Here is a 19,387-nt window from a genome sequence, read left to right on the forward strand (position 1 = left end):
CGTATCAGTCCGGATCAGTCCGAATCAGTCCGGATCAGTCCGGATCAGTCCGGATCAGTCCGTATCAGTCCGGATCACTCCGGATCACTCCAGATCAGTCCGAATCAGTCCGAATCAGTCCGGATCAGTCCGGATCAGTCCGGATCAGTCCGGATCAGTCCGGATCAGTCCGGATCAGTCCGGATCAGTCCGGATCAGTCTGGATCAGTCTGGATCAATCTAATGAGTCCGGATCAATCTGATGAATCCGAATGAGTCCGGATGAGTCTGGGTGAGTTTGGCTGAGTCGGAACGAAACCGGCAGAGTCCGGGCGAGTAGTTTAGGTTGACGTTACAATTGCTAATTCTCAAAATGACTGTCCATTATCGATTAGACAATTCTTGATGAGTTCATGGACTTTCAAGTCGTATATCCAATATGTACGAAAACTGATCCGGAGTGATCCGGAGTGATCCGGAGTGATCCGGAGTGATCCGGAGTGACTGATCCGGACTCGGAGTCGATGAGTCCGGAGGTTTGCTCGTGCGCAACCCCCCCCCCCCCCCCGGTAAAACAGTCCGGAGTAACTCCAAGTCCGATTCCGAGGGGTACCGGAGTGGGATCGATCCGGCTCCGGTAAAAAATCGTATTTACCCATCACTAATGTAGAGTCCAGTCCTACAATTATGAGAACTACTGGAAAACGTAGAAAACGTGGGGTGTGTCAAAACATGCAGTTTTATGTGAAAAACAAGGAAACATTGATACATAATAAAACAGATTAATGAGTATCACAGAAATTGATAAAGAAGGAATGAGGGAGATACGTCAAATAATTACTTATTGCATGGGAAGGGATTGCTTTTAGAGTGTTTTCATATTTTCATTTTTGCCGTTCCGTAGTTTATGGATGACCCCTATATAGCACATGTTTTCACATCCACATACCTCGTTGTTCTCGGAAACCATCACCATGGTGGTGGTGCGCTGTGGTGCCACCAGTTGAGCTCCTGCCACCGGAGCCCGAATCCTTCCGCTTGCTGCTAACGCCAATGAATCCACCGGTGTTGTTGTTGTTGTTGTTGCCGGTCCCTGCGGCAGCGCTACCACCGGCAGTACCGTGCGCGACGGTAGCTCCAGTGGTGGCAGTTGAAGCTGCTACAGCCGTCGAGCCGTTGCTCTCCGACGATCCTGCTAATGCATTACTGTTCTCTTTCTCCACCACACCACCACCACCGACCGACGAAGCGGAGGAGCTGCTGGCGGCGGTGGTAGTGGTACCCATGGCAGAGCCGGTCAGCTTATCGCTACCGTGATGATGATTGTGGGACGGAAGCGACGACGCCTGCTCCTTGCTGTCCTTGCTTTGTTCGGCCAGATGCTGCGCTACCTGGGCGTAGCTCAGCCGTACCTGAGGGGTGGCGGCGGGCACGGTGGCTGTCGCCGCAGTACTGTCGTGCGGAACCAACGGTGGATGGTTCTGCAGCGAGAAGGTTGGTGGTGGGGGCGGTGGTGCCGCCGCCGCCGCCGAGGTGGACGATTTACTGCTACCGGCAGAGGAAGTGTTAGCGTGGCTGGTGGAGGTGGCGGTAGTGTTTGTGGCGGCGGGGGTCGATGTCGACGACTTTTTCGCCGCACCACTACCACCAGCAGAAGTGACGGATGGGGTGGCGGCGGCGGCGGCAGTACCGGAGGAAGAAGATTTGGTAGTGAAATCAGTCGAGGTCATCGTTGCCGCGTTGGCCGTCGTGGGTGGAGGAGCGGAGGCGGCCGCCTCGCCCTTCACTACCGACGCCGCACTCTCGAGCGTCGCGGTGGAGGTGGCCCGGGAGGTGGTGGTCGTCGGCGCAGCGGTGGCAGGCGGGGCCGCCATTTGCAACAACGATACGTCAGTCTTGGTAGATTTATCGGCCGTACTGGTGCCGGTCGATACCGGAGCAGCGCTGTTGGCGGCAGCGACCGACGAATGTGTCGTACCGGTCGAGGCGGAGGAGTGGGAGGAGGAGGAGGAAAGCGTGGACGCAGTTTGACTGCCTCCACTCGTTGCGGCATTTGTGCTGCCTTTTATCACAGGTAGATGATTATTCTGCTGCTGCTGGTTACTGGTTCCCGATGCACCGGAAGCGCCATTGCTGTTCGTTGGACCGGATTCGTTGGTGGCCGCTTTCGGTTCCGTCGCGCTCTTGCCGCCCAGGCTAAGCTCGTTGCTGCTGCTGTTGGCGGAAACGACCGGCACCGTCGCCGTGCCGGCCACGATGGCCGCCACCGTCGCCGCACCCGGTGCCCGTACGCCCTTGGCCGTACCCTTGACGACGTCCGCCAGCCGATGGTTTTCGCCCCAGGCCGAAACGACGGGCGGTGGTGCGGCGGCGACCGGACCCGATAGCAGACCGGTCGACGCACCACCGGCTGCCGCGGCACTGCTGGACGCGAGTCCTCCGCCTCCGCCATCCGACGCATCACTCCGATGGGCGATGGTTGAAGACGTGGAGCTGCTGGCACTGGTTCCGGAAGCATTGCCTACAGCACCGCCACCGGGCGGAAGATGCTGCTGCGCTGCTTGGCCGTAGGTGGCGGCGGCGGCGGCCGCGGAAGCATTACCCCCTTTCGAGCCGGAGCGGCCCGCACTGGCGTTTCCACTGGCGGAACCACCGGCCGACCCGCCGGTCCCGGTCGTGATGAGGCTGCGTCCCTCGTGGCCCGGAAGGGGCGGAAATGCCGCTGGTTCGAGATCGAACTGAACACTGGTACTGTTGCTGCTGCTGGTGGTGGTGCTGGAGCTGTTGTTGCTGTTGGTGGTGGTGGCACTGTTGGAGCTGGCGGCCGTACTGCCGCCCCCGTTGCTGGCTGCGCTACTAGCACCACCGCCTCCAGCGTTCGACGATCCACCTGGGGCGACGATCGCTTGCTGATGGTGCTGCTGCTGGTGGTAGTGGTGATGCTGCTGCTGCTGCTGCTGGTTATGATGGTGATGGTGCGACCCGGAGCCCTGCGATTGGTGCTGCGCCGTGTGCAGCTGATGGGAGGACTGCTGCAACACATGGTGTTGCTGCTGGTGCGGCTGGGACTGCTGTCCCGCCGCTCCCTGCTGATTATGATGGCCGTGAGGATTGGTACTGGTGTTGCTGTGTTGCTGCGTTTGGTGATTGTTCGCACCCGAGGAGGAGGACGAATGGTGGTGCTGCTGCGATTGCTGATGATGGCCTAGGTGAGGTTGCTGACTCATTGGATGCGAATGGTACTGCTGCTGCTGCTGGGTGTGGTGCATCATATCCTGCAGCTGCTGCTGCTTACTGTGTCCACCGCCTGCTGCACCGTGCTGCTGAAAGGAAGAACTGGAATCGAGCAAACCACCGCCAGACGGTGCTGCTACCGCATTCCGATGGTGCCCTTGTTGCGAGTGGTATCCACCGCCACCGTGATGCTCCGACGCGATGAGACCGCCGGCGTATCCATTATTATCACCACCGCGCCCACGGTCCCCGCGGCCCTGGTATTTACCGCCCCCGCTACCTCCTCCTCCTCCTCCACCGGTGGAAGGCGCCAATTGGTTGAGACTAGTTGTATGCATGATAACCTTATTGCTACTGGTATTATTCACACTGGCTGCGCCGTTGTTGCTGCTGCTGCTGCTGCTACCGTTGTTAGCGTTACTGCTACTGCCGCTGTAGATCGTACCGTGCCGCATGCTGCCGTACATGCTGCCGCCGGCCGCGGCCCCAGCAACACCGCCGTCCATCGGCATCATCATCTCGTCCTTCCGTCGGCGCGGGTTCCGCCGCGGCTGGTTCGGCACCCACGGCTGCTGGGTGGCGTCCAGCGACATGATCGTCGCGCTCGACGCGTTTGTGCTGGAGTTTTTGCGTCCGCCACCGGCCGTCGTGTAGGCGGGCACTACCAGCACGTTGTTGGCACCGGTTTCGTCCTCGTACACGTGCTGCTGCTGCTGCATACCCTGCCGTACAACGAGCTCCATCGCTCCACCGTCCGTTTGCTGCTGCTGTTGGCCACTGTAAAGTTGCTGTTGCTGCTGCTGCTGCTGCTGATGTTGCAGTGGTGCGGCAGCCAGGTAGTGGGTGTACTGGGGAAGGTACACCATACCGGCAGCACCTGTTGCCGTCGTGCCGGCGGCCGTGGAAGGTTTGCCACCGAGCAGGCCGGCACTTTTGCCACCGCCGCCCGCCGCGCTTGCCTGGTACGTGCTGGCGACCTGCGACTGGACGCCGGCGGCCCCAGTGGCAGCGCCACCGCCGGCACTACCTGCGCTTTGCGCCTGGTAGCCGCCGCCCGACGACTGCTGCTGCTGCTGCCGGTGCATACCGGTTGAACCGGCGACACCGCTGTTCGTTGTAACCGACTGACCATCGCTACTTGCTCCTCCACCTCCGTGCTGCTGCTGCTGCTGCGATTGGCGTTTGTTGCGAGGATTCTGCCGGTGGCCACCGCCACCGCCCGGCACTCCACCGTACCGGCCGTTCTGCTGTTTGCCACCGCCAGCCGCACCACCACCAGCACCTGTCGCCGTTCCGCCAGCACCACCGCTGGCCGGATAAACCGTCACCGGCTGCATGCCATTCGTTAGGTACGGGCTCATCTCGAAATAGTTGCCCTGAGCTGGCTGCCACGATGGCACGAAGCCGCCGTACAGTGGCTGCTGCTGGAATGGCTGAAAGGAGAGGAGAAAGTGTTATTACATCCAATCGTCACCAAAAATAAAAGCACTACAAAAAAAAGTCGCTCCCACACTCACAAACATGTGCACGGCCGTGTTGTAGCCCTGCGGCAACGGTGCATTGTGCTGCAGTATGTACCGCTGGCCATTCGGGTAGGTCGCAATGGTGGCCGCATTCAGGGGCGCCGTCTGTACCGGGTCGTACGCTGCGGTCGTTACGCCGCCCATTGCAGCGGCGGCCGCGGCTGCCGCTGCTGCCGCGGCGGCTGTGGCCGAAGCTGCCGACGGCGGTATGACACCACCGACAGCGGCGCCCGCCGCCACGGCCGAACCCGGCGGCGGCGTCGTCCGGAAACCGTTCAGTCCATTTTTCATCGGCACACCGCCTACCGGTGTGATCGGTAGCCGGTTCATTGGTTTGGCCTTTATTCGCGCCATGATTGGTTTACCCTGGAAGCAGACAAAGCAAACAAAAACATGTAATTATTTGCCGAAAATGTGGCCACCCGAAGCGAAGCAGCGGAGCAAACGTTGTACGCACCTGGAATTCTTTCACCTCCTCGCGCAAATACCGGAACGCTCGCTGGGCGTCTTCGTCCGACTCGAACGTAATGTACCACGAGTTGTTGTGGGCAAATTCGCAGGAAATGAAGCGCGGACAGTTTTCGCCTTGGAAAATATTCTAAACAAACGGAAACACAACATGCAAAAAAAGCGTACGTTAATTATGGTCCCCTCCATTGCTCCAATGGCTGCTTTACCAGTACCTTAACGTCCTCGACCGGCGTGTTGTCCGATATTTCACGCAATATCACGATGCACCGCTTGTGGTTCGGGCGCACCTTTAGGCCATCCTCGTCCACCTGCACGTTCGGGGACTCACGCAGCACCTCCGTTATCAGCTTGATGTCCTTGGTAAGCTTCTTCACCTGATTGAAGTTCGCAATTGTCCAGATTGGCACGTACTGATCGTTGTCCATTTGTGTCAGGAGATATGTGTCGTTCGCAAGGTTTTCTCTGCAAAAAGAGTGATAGATGGGTTCGATTAGCTGGAGGGATTTTACGGGTTTTAAAACACACACACTTACCGCGAAAAATAGTAATCAAGCTGTGTTTGTAGCAGCTGCTTCAGCTGCTCTAAAGGCATCCCGTTGTGTTCGGTACTACTACTGCTACTAGTAGGATTGTTGTTATCACTGGAAACGACGATGTTACCGCCGCCACTGTTCGCTACTGGCGGCCCCACCATCCCGCCGTCCATCAGCATCACCTTTCCGACGTCGGTGGCGGCCGTGATGGCTGCCGCACCGTCGGTGATGATGCTGCTGCTGCTGACGCCATTATTGTTGCTGCTGCTGCTGCTGCTCGGCGGATGGCTACTGACGAGGGCAGGAGTGCTATAACTATTATTACTAGTGTTGGCCGTGGCTATTATTGCAGCGTTGGTAACGGGCGCCGTCGTAGCAGGCGAGGTGCCGCCGTCCGTGTAGTACTCCTGTGTGGCGGCGGCGGCGTTGGAAGCAGCCGTCGATGCTTCGTTCGCAGCAGCGGTTCCGTTCAGGGCACTGTAGTCCACCGCTTGAGGAGCGGCTGGTGGTGCGGGCTGCTGCTGTGCTACGATCGTCATGCTGGACATTCCGCTGGTTATGATTGTGCTTGCCGCTGCTGCTGTCGGTGTGATGACTGTGGCGACCGAGACCGCTCCCACGCCGGGGGCAGAGTAAACCGCGCTCGAAGCGTTTGTGGACAGTAAGCCTGTTGTGTTGTCGACACCATTCATCAGCACGTAGCCTGTTTTTTCGGTAAAAGGAGACATGAAAAGAGCAAGGAAAATTGATTAGAAATCGTAGAAAAGGGAAACCATGTTTCGTGTAAAGTTGGTTACTATTGATTACATCTATCTCAGAGCGGGAAAGGGGGGCCGCCATAGAGAAGAAGATTAAACCCCAATAAACACCTCTGTCTTTCGTTCATCGTTACACTTCGCAATCTAAAACCGTACATTGAGAACGAGGTGTACGAGGGATGTACGAATGGCTTTTCATTGAATGTTCCTTCAATTTCCTCAATTTAATTGATTCTCGTTTTCAATTTCAAACCATTTAAAAGAGACTTTTGCTATTTGCTTCAGCAAAAAAATCATTCGAGTGCTTTGAAAACATTTAACATCGAAAGTCGATACTTCCATGTCGAAATTGTTAAAACAGGAATTAACAGCAATGTTCTACTACTCCACACTTTAAATTTAACTATACGTTCAACGTGCTCCAAGGCGACTAATGCATCATAAAATGCAGTAAAAAAGGAAGGAGTACCCCAATGCGGTTACAAATTTAGCACAAGCCTAATAATAGATTACTCCATTCTGTGCGATGATGGAATGCACATACGTTCTTCCCTGTCACATATCATTTAAAATTGTCAAGATAGAATAAAAACAAAAAGGCTACAGGGTTTCGAATCATATAAGGGAATAGTTCAATCACTTGGGGGAATGTTGCAAGCAAGCTGAGGAAGTTTGCAGCTTGCCGGGGAGTGTTGCAAATTGGTAGGGGAATGTTGCAAGCATACTGTCGAGCTGTCATCAGATTGTGAGTGCCGGTGTAAAAAGCTTCGAATTGATACCGATGATGTTTTCTAAAAAGCATCTTTTGGAGTTGTTTTCGTGTTGCATTCAGCTCTACACATGATAAACTAAATAAATCCTGCTGCGGAGCCATAATTAAACATGATAAGGTAGTAAAATTAACAAAAATATTGTAAGATATTTACAGCGGCACCCATAGTCTGATGACTGCTCCACAGTATACTTGCAAAAATCTCCTAGTCGATTGCAACATTCCCCTATATGATTGCAAACTTCCACAGCTTGCTTGCATCATTCCCCTACCAATTTGCAACATTTCCCTAAGTGATTGAACTATTCCCTTATATGATTCGAAATCCTATAACTTACAGACCTTGCTAGAACAATATCAATTTCATCTTCATCTTGTCAATTTTATTCTACAAATTATAGAATTTATGGCCACAACCACAAGTTTGAAACCAGAAAATGTAAAGTAAAACCTTAAAACCAACATGATGCATGAGGAATCTTTGTCAGCAATCATAATCCTATACTGTCAGAGCTAATTCTTCTCCTTGGCGTAACGCCCCAATAGTTTTTTGTCGACTCGTAAGTCTTAATTGCATCCCGAAAACACCGGACAGCCAGCCAGCCAGCCCAAGTCCCACATCCCCAGCGCCAACATATCCCAACCAAACACACTCTGCTACAAGATAGACTTTTCTTTGGCTGCGGCTAAAAGAACGATTTCGGAGCGGAAAACTTCTTAACCCTTGTGTGCTGTGGGGTGTGTGTGTGTGTGTTTAACAGCACACCGGCGAAGCAAACGAAGACTCCCCGTTTCCCAATATATTCGGACTTTACCTTGGACCTGTGTGTGTGTGCGTGTGTGTCGTCAAGCAAAACAAGAAGGTGCACCAACCGCACACGGAAGAACTTCATAAATAATTCATTGGAAGCACACACGCTTCGTTGGTCGAACGGAAAGGGAGACTCCGTTTTTTTTTTTTTGAACGATGTGGATGAGTTTTGGGGTGCCAAATTAGAATGCATTCTACCTTGTCTCCTCTGTGCTAAGGCGGAACACACCAAACCGAGCACAAGTCGTTTGGTGGGCTGAAAAAAGGAACAAAACCAAACCAATAGAGGGGAACTGTTGTATTGGAAAGGTTTACCAGTCTCCAATGGAAGGTTCTGAAGTAGTATCGGTAATTACTTTTCATGATTTAATTTCATTTTCATTTTGAATTTCAGTTTTAAAATGTCAAATAACTTTCCCAACAGATGAGCTACAGCATTCTCTTCTACAACCCGAAGATAATGTGTTCTTTTGGCCTTTAAATGCCATCTTTCACTGGTAGCATTATTGCTCTTCCCAGCACCAAGCATATGTGGCCAGTAAGAAAATAGCCCCTGGTCTACACTACTGGAGGTCAGTCGCCGGCCGAGTCGAGTTTGCGCAACTTCCCTGAGAAACCCCTTTCCCTGCTCTCTCAGACTGTATACTCCAACAATCTGCTGAATTTCCGCGATGGGACGAGGTGTGGATGCGGGCAATGGAACAACGGCCACAGACACACATCGAATGATCCAAATCTGACTCTCGGGTGCCGCCATTCCCTCATGTGCTGTGGAAGAGACTACAATCGTGTCTCGATGGTACCGGGGGCCGGGCGTGTTGAGAACGGGGGCTAGAGCTAAGATGAGTTCGTTCATGCTACAGTCTCGGCACAGAGCAACGACTCGCTCGGGATCGGTGCGAAAGTTAGACTCAGTCGGTCAAGTCAGTTCTACCCCCATCTGTCATCACCAAGCGGCGCACACAGCTGGGAAGACGAAACCAGGGTGTTGGTGACACGCAACCCGTTTGGTAAGAGAGATGGAGAGATGGTGTCGAACGTTGCCCAGGAGGACGTGCTGTTTGGGGGCACAGCGTCGTAGACGAACCCGAAATAGACAGACGCAGTGCTGCTGCCGCGTGGACACACCGTGTGCCGGAATATGACAAAATGGGGTTGTCAAGAGGTGTAGCCAGTCCGCCAGCCAGTGCCAGGAAAAGGCGAAAAAGAGAGAAAGAGGGAGAGAGAGAGAGAGTTCGTAGGTTATTTTCGTTCGCCAATCGGTCGAAGCGCTCGCGCAGCACCAAACCATGCCGGGAAAAGAAAGACCTTTCCGTGTGTTCTATGGTGTGTGTCGTGGCAGTAGTAGTAGTAGTAGTAGGGGGTGGATATGTGCTGACTTTCTGTTGCACAGTAACTCCCCACCAACCCTGCGCATCCTCCTGCATCCGCAAAGGTGTAGAAAGTGGACAACGGCAAAAGGCAACCCTGGGGCAGCCCCGGCGGCACACGCAAGCGCTCACACCGTTGCGCCGAGCGAGAATTGACCGGCAGAGGGCAAGTAGCCGATGACATAATCTAAGTATAGACGCAACAGGGTGGGAAGGGAGGGGAAAAAGGTACCGTTGGGAGGGTATCAGCAGGCAGTCGCCGCTAGCTCGGGACAGACGCGGCGACGAAATCAAGCGCACCCCAGTTGTTGTTGTCGGTCGAGTTTATATGCCCTTAATCAGTGTGCTAGACGACGATCGAAAGTTCAAACCCGACAAAGTTCCCCCAGCCGCTCTAGATCACAATGGGCAGAGTGGTCTAAGGGGGCAAAAGGGAAGGTGTAATAATATTTGAGGATATTGTGATGAAGTAGAGATGCAAAAGAGTGATCGAGCTTGAAGACGATCACTGAAGGGATTTTTGAATATCGGAGAATATCTTTCTACTGTCTATCTTTGTAAAATAACGCTATGTTCTTCAACATCTTGTCTTTCAACTTCAATATCTATGCTTCAATATTGTTTTCAAGAAGTGCATTTCCACGACCATGACGAAATGCTAAAAAAATCTACAGTAAAAAGTTTAATGTTTTCAATTAGTTTTATGGACATGGACTAGACTTGATCTATGGCAGCTGGCGGCTTTGTCATCACACAAACGAACACACCAAACTGACACGCAAAAGTGGTTATTAAACTTTAAAAATAGACATAAAAGAGATTTTAAAATGTAATACAAGTAAAGCTTGAGTCGGTCTGGTGGTACAGTCGTCAACTCGTACGACTTAACAACACGCCCGTCATGGGTTCAAGTCCCGAATAGACCGTGCCCCCGTACGTAGGACTGACTATCCTGCTATGGTAACAATAAGTCACTGAAAGCCAAGCTCACTTCACTAGTGGGTTCAAGCAGGCCTTGACCGACAGCGGTTGTTGTGCCAAACAAGAAGAAGAAGACAAGTAAAGCTATGAAAAAAAACGTAAAAAAAACTCTCTATAAGCCTAAAAACGAAGATGCAAAATGCAATCAAACAAGTTGATAAATATTTATACTAAAACATGCTGAATTTCCAGCTTTCTAACTTAAACGATCAAGTCGGATAGTCAGTCCTTACTACGGGGGGACGATCCATTCCGGGCCTGAATCCAATAAGATCGTGTTATTAAGTCGTTCGAGTTGATGAGTGTACCAAACAATCAATTAACACGTAACTTCATTCGTTGATTCGTCATTTGTTGACGTTTTTGGAGGCATAAGTATCGATTTTAAAAATTTAAAAAAATGAATGAAAAGGCAATAAGAATCGCTCAACTTATAACAAAAATTGCGAACATACATGAACGAACATGAATTTGCTAGCATATTGTCAAAAATAATAATAATAATAAATATTATTTGTTATAATTAATATTGCCGTCTAGTGTTGAGTTTCATCATTCTTTCGTTGCGATTCATTCATATGAATCTTCATTGATTAGTGATTTGAATCTCGAGTCGAATCTTTAAAGATTCATGAGTCTCTACAGATTCACGAATCTAATCTATGAAAGACACGAATGAAGCTCAAATGCTCAAAGTCTCTATAAGCAAACCAAACAATAGCGAATCATCAAAGAATCATGAATCTTCAAAGATTCACGAATCATCAGAGTCATGAATCTCTAAATATTCTTGAATCTCGAAGGCTTCATGAATCTATAAGCTTCATAAGTCCATTAAAATTCATATAATTCTAGGGATTCATGAATCTGTAGAGATGTATGATTTCCAAAATATTGAATTTGCTCAATCCTAGCTAAAACTTGCCCGTTGTGGGTTTAAGCCTTGCATGGACCGTATCCCTGTAGCAAAACAAACTATCCGACTGCGTGGTACTTGCCAAGAAGTCTCGATAGCCTGTACAAGCTGGCATGACCACGTAGGTTGTAACGCCAAGAAGAAGAAGAAGCTTTATGATTTTTTAGAGATTCATGAAGCCCTAGAGATTCGTTAATCTTCGAGATTGGAGATTCTTTCGAGATTCTTGAATCTTTCGAGATTAATGAGTCTTTCGAAATTCATTAATCTTTGAAGATTCATTAATATTTGAGATTCATGAATCTTTCCATCCGAGATTCAGATTCATTGAATCATTCCAAAAATTCATTCAGATTCATGAATCTGAATCAGATTTACCCAACACTATTGTCGTCTTTGGGTAAAAAGTAATTGCAAAAAAAGACAACATTCAGAAATTGCAAACAAAATCGAAACCTGCGCCACCCTGCTGCTGCTTTGGCTTAGGTTCCTTTTTCGGCCAAGGTGTCTATAATACATCCTGTTTCATAAACAACAACAACGAAAAACCTGTCAGAGAGTTCGAAATCTCATTTTTAGCCTGGTGATATAGGCTTACCTCTCTTCCCTGTCATGCACCCCTCTCACCATCGATCTAATGTTGTTTTTCCTAGTTAATTTTCCCAATGCCACCATACTAAACACGATTGCAACATTGTATCATCATCATCGCCGAACGATTTATGTGTGCACACACGGCGCGATATCGACTAAGAGAAGCAACAGCAGAAAAAAAGGTGAGCGATGGGGGGAGAGGAGAGTAGTAGCCAACAACAACAACAACAACAACAACAACAACAACAACAACAACAACAACAACAACAACAACAACAACAACAACAACAACAACAACAACAACAACAACAACAACAACAACGCCATCATATTTCCGAATAAGCCGATAATGATGGAAACAACATAACTGAGCCTGCTCCACTTTCAAACCCGCTCGGAGAACAGGGAGGGGAGAGCGAGAGCGTACCAAAGGTGGCGATTTGGGAATGTAGGGGGGGGGGGGGGGTGGCGGTGTGGCCATTTGCACTGGCGGCACTCTCACATCATATTACCCCGCGAGTTTTGTTCCGCTTTTCCCTAACCCCCACCAGAACACACACTCAACAGGCGCGCGCACACACCCAGTAATAGTCAGTCGTATCATTTTAACGGCAGTAACTCGGAGTGTACTTTTTCCAGATTTTTGATGTACAACAACATTGATCTTCTTTTACGCCTTCCTCTTTTAACTCCACCACCAGCAGCAAAAGACCAACCCGTCGGTGAGGGTGAAGCAATCAGAGAAACCCCGAACCGTGTGCTAATGGGGGGACCGACGACAGGGTCTTTCTAATGTTCGCTGGACAGACACGCAATGTGCGCCCGCGCGTTAGACAGACGATGGTCAGTGGCTGTTTTTTTTGCTGCGCTTCTCAGAACATATGTTGTGCCTCGTGTCAATGTCTCAATGCCAATCCTCCCATCGGTCACATTCAATATATATTTCCCCTGTGGATGTCCCTCTAATCGATAGAAAATTTACAAAGATTGATCATTAAATACGGCGGTTATACGTGCATAGATCGCACGCACGTAGTACAACGCTAGACTTCGGAGGAAAAGCAACAAAAGGGTCCCCCGAGGGAATTTTGTCTAGCTCGTCCATCAACTCTGGCTCAGTCGTTTGGAACCGAATAAACGCATTTTCATAATTTAATCGACATTGTGATCAGCGTTAGGGTCACTTAATAAGAATCACTATTACAAAAATAAAAGGAATTCCAGGAATTGTGGCTTGTTAAAGAGAAGGCCTTGATGAGGAACGATGTACGGGGCGCAACGTATTTTCAATTAGTTCAATGAAACGTCTCCCGTGGAAATGATGTTTTTACGGTTAAATTGAGCTTTTTCCAATGTATCCAATTTGCAAACCTATAGATAGAACCGAAAAGATCCTTAGTTTGTGCCAAAGTTGGCATTTTTGTTGTACAAGCTTACCCTGAAGTAGGATATTTGCTCAACGGTAGGATCACTGCTTAGGCACAGGGAAAGTTTTCATCAAGAACTTCATGCCTTTTAAATAAATAAATAAAAACCTACTGTTGTAGTGACTTGCGAATTATCTTGTTAATAGATGTTGTCCGTTGCAATTAGAGATGCGCGCACAGAGTAAGAGTAAATGAGCGAGTTGAATCCTACAATTCAATGCCTGGATTCGCTTCAATACGACGGTTTTATATGAATCTTTACACTACTTGATGAATATACGACACTGTTCTTATGACTTTCAGTGTTTTCTTCACACTGAAGGAGAGAATACAGTACCAAAAGAAGATATTTTTATTCGTCCCAGAGAGTTAGCGAGTTAAATCCCAAAAGAATGAATCACAGTCACTAGGTCAGCACTGAGAGCGGGTGAGTTGAATCGTTAAACAGTGGGTTAAAGCTTCCAAATCCCTCAGACCACAGGAAAAAAGGGGTACAAATCACTGAAAAGAGTGAGTCTAGCAGCGAGTCCTCCAGCGGAGGCTTAACGATCTTAAATAGTTTTAAATTAACCATAGACCTTTTCCCCCAAACTGGGTCCACCTTCGATGAAAGAGACCTTTGGCGTGCCCCGCTAAATTTAGTCTCTAATTTTTACCACTCATTTTGCGAACTTGGGTCTGGTCACCCCCTGGGGGGGTTTGGGAGCTTCAAATATAACAAAACCCCACGAGACCTCCTGCCACCATGGTTTGGAGGTGAAACAACATGAACAGGTTTCGCGCATAATATTCGCACACTATGACCTTCTTTCTTCTGGCTGCTTTTTGCACTTCCCACCACCAAACGTCTTTCTCTTTCCAAATAAGACCACATGCTCTTGGCGGGAAGTGGGGGACTGGCCCCTCGCGAACGCTCATCATCAAATCACCCGCTTCTTTATCAGCCGATGATGATGAAAAATCGAAGAAATTTGTAAGGCCATACGGCAAGACTCATGCCGAGTTTGTGCAGAAGAGGAGATCTTTTACCCTCTAATGATTCAAGTCACACGCGGAATTTGAATTTGGCATTTAACTACAAAAGATCATTTGGAAGCAAACATATACACACAGAAACCACCGTCTATTAAAACAAACCCGTTTGCGGGAACGAGGAAAGTACGGGGGCTTTTGGGGGGGGGGAAAACGAGTACAGAAAAGGGGCACAAATTTAAAAGCTTGATGCGCCCCGCTTGGGTCGCGATCATATATACCGTATGTCTGCTCGCTCTCGGTGCCGAAGATTCACCACGATCGATTTTCAGTCGGCAAAAAAAATATGCGCGCGATGAGAAGAAGCGTGTCTATTGGAAGAAGCGTGTTGGCGCCCATTTTGGCGGTTTGTAAGAGTAACCTTTTGGAGAGAAGGCTTTCAATACCAGCACGGTTGTGTTTCTAAGAAGATCGCAAGCGCCACTAAAAGTGATGATGCTGGTAAAGTTTAGCTTTTTATCACGCTTTTTATTTGCTCCGGGCAGTGGTCTTTGGCTGTGTTCTCCCCCGACTGCACAAAAGGCTGCTTGCGAAGGCAACACGCTGCCAACGCTGCAGCAGCTGCAACAAAACAAACCAGTTCTTCTTTAGTTTATTGGTTCAAATGCTTGCACGAGAGATCTCGGGCAGTACGAGCTAGTAAGAAGACAAACCACCGCCGGGACCACTAACTCTCGCGTAAAACCTTCACAACTTCTCTGCAGCCCCAATGCCCCAAATTCAAAGCGCAGCAACCACCAAACTAGCCCCCAACAACACACAGAGCCGTTGTCGCTCTAAGGTCATATCCCCTTCCTCGAAGGTGGTCGGTAATCCGTCCGCTGCATGAACCAAACACCGAGATCATCATCCAACCCCCCTGGGAGGCTCTCTCACGCTGTGAGGCTCCGCTGCGCTTTGCCTTTCTGAAGGTGGGACAACGGCGTGAGATGCACCTCGTGTGAATTTGATCCGTTTTCATCATCCAAAAAAAAAAACGAGAAGAGGGAAGGCAGCTCTTCGTCTGCATCACTGTGTCTTACCCCCGCGTTTTGGTTGACATTCGGCTTCGGGGTTGGAAGTTGGTCGCGCTCGCTTGTGCAATCGAAGGGGTGTATCGTTTCATTGGAAGGCGGTTAGTTTGGTTAGTTGGATGATAATTATCGGGCGGCATATTGCACACCACATCAGAACCACAGAGCATTGCACAAGAGTAGGGGGCGAGCAAGAGATAGAGAAAATTTGCGATCAAAAATGCGATATCGATGGAATTTCTGATATCAATGGTTCAAACACAATATTTATTTATTTCTTACTTATTTATAAGATAGCCACGTGAGGTTCATTCCAAACCCGTAACGAACATGTTAGGCCGTACATTCAACGACCATACCAGAGCATATTCGTGTTTTTTAATCACAACATGTAATTACAATTTTAATTATTTAATATACTACTCCAAGGAAAAACACAGATTGCTAGCATGAACTTTGAACTAATTTTGACGAAATCTCCAAGGTTTGATGTTTATTTATGGGTTTCGTGTTAGATATGTAGACTAAACGACTCAATGACTAAATCATTGAATACAACAGTTGAAGCAGTGTTCATAATTAACCTAACTGTATACAGCGTGTTATTGTTGCAGTAATTTTAGTCCTATGGAAAGTCCTAATTGTAGATCTTATTTATTGCACTATGTTTTAAATGAAATATGCATTATGTACAATTTTTGTGGATGGTATGTTTATTTCCATCATCATATACACGGGTAATTCAAACCTCCTGGTTAGCAACAAATCATGCCATCTTAATGATGATCTTTCATTTCTCAATAACGCGTACGAACAGTCTATTAGGATAGAAGGCTTCCCGAGTACACTCTAGAGATGTTATTGTATTCTTCTTCTTCTTGTTTGGCTCAACAACCGATGCCGGTCAAGGCCTGCCAACCCACTTGTGGGGTTGGCTTTCAGTGACTTATTGATTTCCCCCCATAGCAGGATAGTCAGTCCTACGTATGGCGGCACGGTCTAGTTGGGGCTTGAACCCATGACGGGCATGTTGTTAAGACGTACGAGTTGACGACTGTACCATGAGACCGGCTTGATGTTATTGTATTACAATATACAATATTACTTACAATATAAAAATAGATGTTGAAGAAATATACGATATTTAATACTGTTTGTGTAAGATAAATTGAATTGAAACTGGTTTAAAAAAATAAGAAAAAAACATAAAATCCAAAATATGCACATTGCATCTGCGGCATAACCTGACATACGCTTTCAGACAGAAAATGCTTAAAGGTCACCCCAGTCTCAGCCACCGCATCTTAGAGAAGCTACGCTCGACCTACCGATCCATACGACGAAAGTGAAAGGAGCCACCAGCAAATATTTGGATGATCAGCACCAATACACTCAAAAAGTTCAATCATTGTTCCATGTCTTACGTCAATTAGATTCTCTCGTAAAGTATTGAATCTACCCCAACAATTCTACAACAATTCTAGGGTAATTGTTCTACCCCAACAATGTCAAAACGGGAGGTTCTTGTCGTCTTGCAATGGTGCGGGAGCGGATGCAGCTAAACTCGCCAATTCTTGACAAACGGCCAAGCAATTGTTCCGTAACGGCCGTCAAAAGCACGGACGGATATATGCATACAGCAAAAGCCGGCCCAACGTATCATCATCATCATCAACGCCACCTCCCCTATTGGTTTGCAGAGCCCTTTGTGTCACGCGACACGCGGGTCGTGCGGGCTTGCCGCCAGCTCCCTGGCGTGACGTGTCGTCGGAGCTTCGCGAAGCGAAGAGGAGCGAGACAGAGTGACATTCCGTCGAAGTAACATCATGCAGTACTACGGTGATATCCACACCTTGCCGCCGCCGCTTTGACTTCCTTGATGGGCAGAGTATAACACCCCCAAGTCAAACACGATGTACTGCGGGGAGAAGGTGCAGATAGTATATGAGGCGGTGTTGGGGGATGTACTGAGATTCCTGCTGTCAAATAATTGCCACCAACCGTGCGTTCTCTCGCTCTCTCTCTCTCTCTCTCTCTCTCTCTCTCTCTCTCTCTCTCTCTCTTTCGCTCTCGCCTTCCTGTCCCGTGTTTGAAACGCACGCAGCACACAAGATTGGCACCTGATCAGATATCTCTCAAGATGTCGGGTGTCTTTATATGCTGCTTAAGTGTCGAACAGAGCAACAATCACATACACAGCTGGGAGGAGAAGGTGTGGAAGGCACCGAAAACCACGCACACACAAGATCAAACGAGGTGATGCGCAAGAATTTTTGGCACAAGCCGCTTTTTTGTGCGCTCACCCACTTTCTACACCACGCCGCGTTCGTCCCTCGGCAGCATACGAGGGGGCAACGCACCGTGTACGTGCAAACGTGAAGAAGACATTCGACACCAGAGTGAACCAGCCAACCAGCCACGTGAGGCGGGGACGGCTACACCACAATCAAGAAGGAAGAACAACATACAACCTCCTCCTCCTCTTGCTGTGGTAGGAGGGGGCGTCGTGAAAAGGGAACAAATGAACTCCTGTTCGGTGTTGATGATATACCTGACGTAACTCATATCATATCATTTATGTCAGCGAGGAGGCGGCGGGTGGTTTGTGGTTTTTTGGCATTCTTCTATCGAGACCGACCAAAATGGATCATCACACCCGTACGCCAAGAGGGAAATATATCACACACCGCACGGGGATGCAGCAGCAAGCAATCAAGCAGGAGCGCAACAGTAGCAGCGATGCGATGCCGGAAATTATCTGTGACAGATTATTAGTTTTCTGTGTCAATTTTGATGTATTGCAGCACTTTTTTAGTGCTCTCTGCTGAAACCGATGACGTAAGACAGATTGCAGGGCTGTAATAAGGGTATGAGAGATAGAGTCCTGTTGATCTCAAACTATTTGTAGGACATCAATGTAGAATTGTATCCGTTTGATGAGCTTTACAATGGGCCTAGACCTTTATGAAAAGTAAAAAAAAAATCTTTTTCTGTATAATAATATTTGTTAATTAATAATGGAAATCATTGTTCTAATTTTTAGAAATCAGCAACATCAACTCGGTCGCTAAAAATGATTATATGAAATTGCTTAATTTCTTTGACCCATGGAACATCAAATCTGACAAACTAAGCCGTTCGTTTTGTTGAGTTTTAACGCTAGTCAATCGAGCAGGTTGTTTGGTGTAATCGTTAGCGCCAACCGACGAATCAAAACTCTGCCGACGTTAGTTCAAAACTCGAATAGATCGAGGAATCAAAACATGATCATAACTCTTTATACATCTTTTACCTACCCAACTCAGGCTACTATACTAAGCTAATCCTATACATACTAAGCTATACAATTATGTTGTTGCATACATTATTACATTGTAGAAAAACCCAAGGCCGGGTCAAATCAGACGCTAGTTTTTGACGTGTTGTGCAACACTTGATTGATAGAAAATGTGAAACTTTTCAATTGGAAGTTAAATCTCCATTGTTGGTTTCTCCATTTCCAGCACAATCGATAAACAAACTTAAATTGGTATTGGGTTTCTTCCAAATTGTTGCACATTGTAACTAAAAATTCCATCGCATTCAAACGACGTTTTGAGATAATTTTGTTCTTCAAAAGCTTAAACATCAACACGTTCACAAACACACAAGCGCGCGCATACCCACTTAAAAGAACAATAAAAGGCCTTGTTTTTCTTATTTACACTTCATACAGGGGCTAGAGCAGGCTGAGCAACTGGGGGGGCAAAAGTGGAATAACTTTGTGTTTCAAATCAACCAAAGGTTACATGTTGCAGCATTGTAAAACGCGACCATTCCTTCACACTTGTGCTGCGACTAATTGTTCTTCCCATGCCATTGCCATCTCATGTCAATGTTCGTGTGTGTATGTGTGTGTCTCATAAAGGTGCAAAGTAGGTGCTAAATGGAGGGACAAACACACTCCTCCCAGCAGCTTTGAAACCCATTAACG

General features: G+C 48.4%; 1 protein-coding gene across 8 annotated transcripts in view; it reads right to left on the reverse strand.

Annotated features, from left to right (window-relative positions):
• LOC121594108 (la-related protein Larp4B-like) overlaps nucleotides 1-19,387 on the reverse strand; it is a 50,888-nt gene that overhangs the window by 8,875 nt on the left and 22,626 nt on the right. For all 8 annotated transcript variants that reach the window (XM_041917062.1, XM_041917065.1, XM_041917069.1 and 5 more), the window contains 5 exons: nucleotides 5,741-6,443; nucleotides 5,420-5,669; nucleotides 5,194-5,334; nucleotides 4,731-5,102; nucleotides 929-4,646 (listed from right to left, as the gene is read on the reverse strand). In XM_041917062.1, the coding sequence (XP_041772996.1) occupies nucleotides 929-4,646; nucleotides 4,731-5,102; nucleotides 5,194-5,334; nucleotides 5,420-5,669; nucleotides 5,741-6,443 (5,184 nt within the window). The remainder of the gene's footprint in view (nucleotides 1-928; nucleotides 4,647-4,730; nucleotides 5,103-5,193; nucleotides 5,335-5,419; nucleotides 5,670-5,740; nucleotides 6,444-19,387) is intronic.

The sequence above is a fragment of the Anopheles merus genome, chromosome 2L (assembly GCF_017562075.2).
Source record: "Anopheles merus strain MAF chromosome 2L, AmerM5.1, whole genome shotgun sequence".
NCBI classification, from domain to species: domain Eukaryota; kingdom Metazoa; phylum Arthropoda; class Insecta; order Diptera; family Culicidae; genus Anopheles; species Anopheles merus.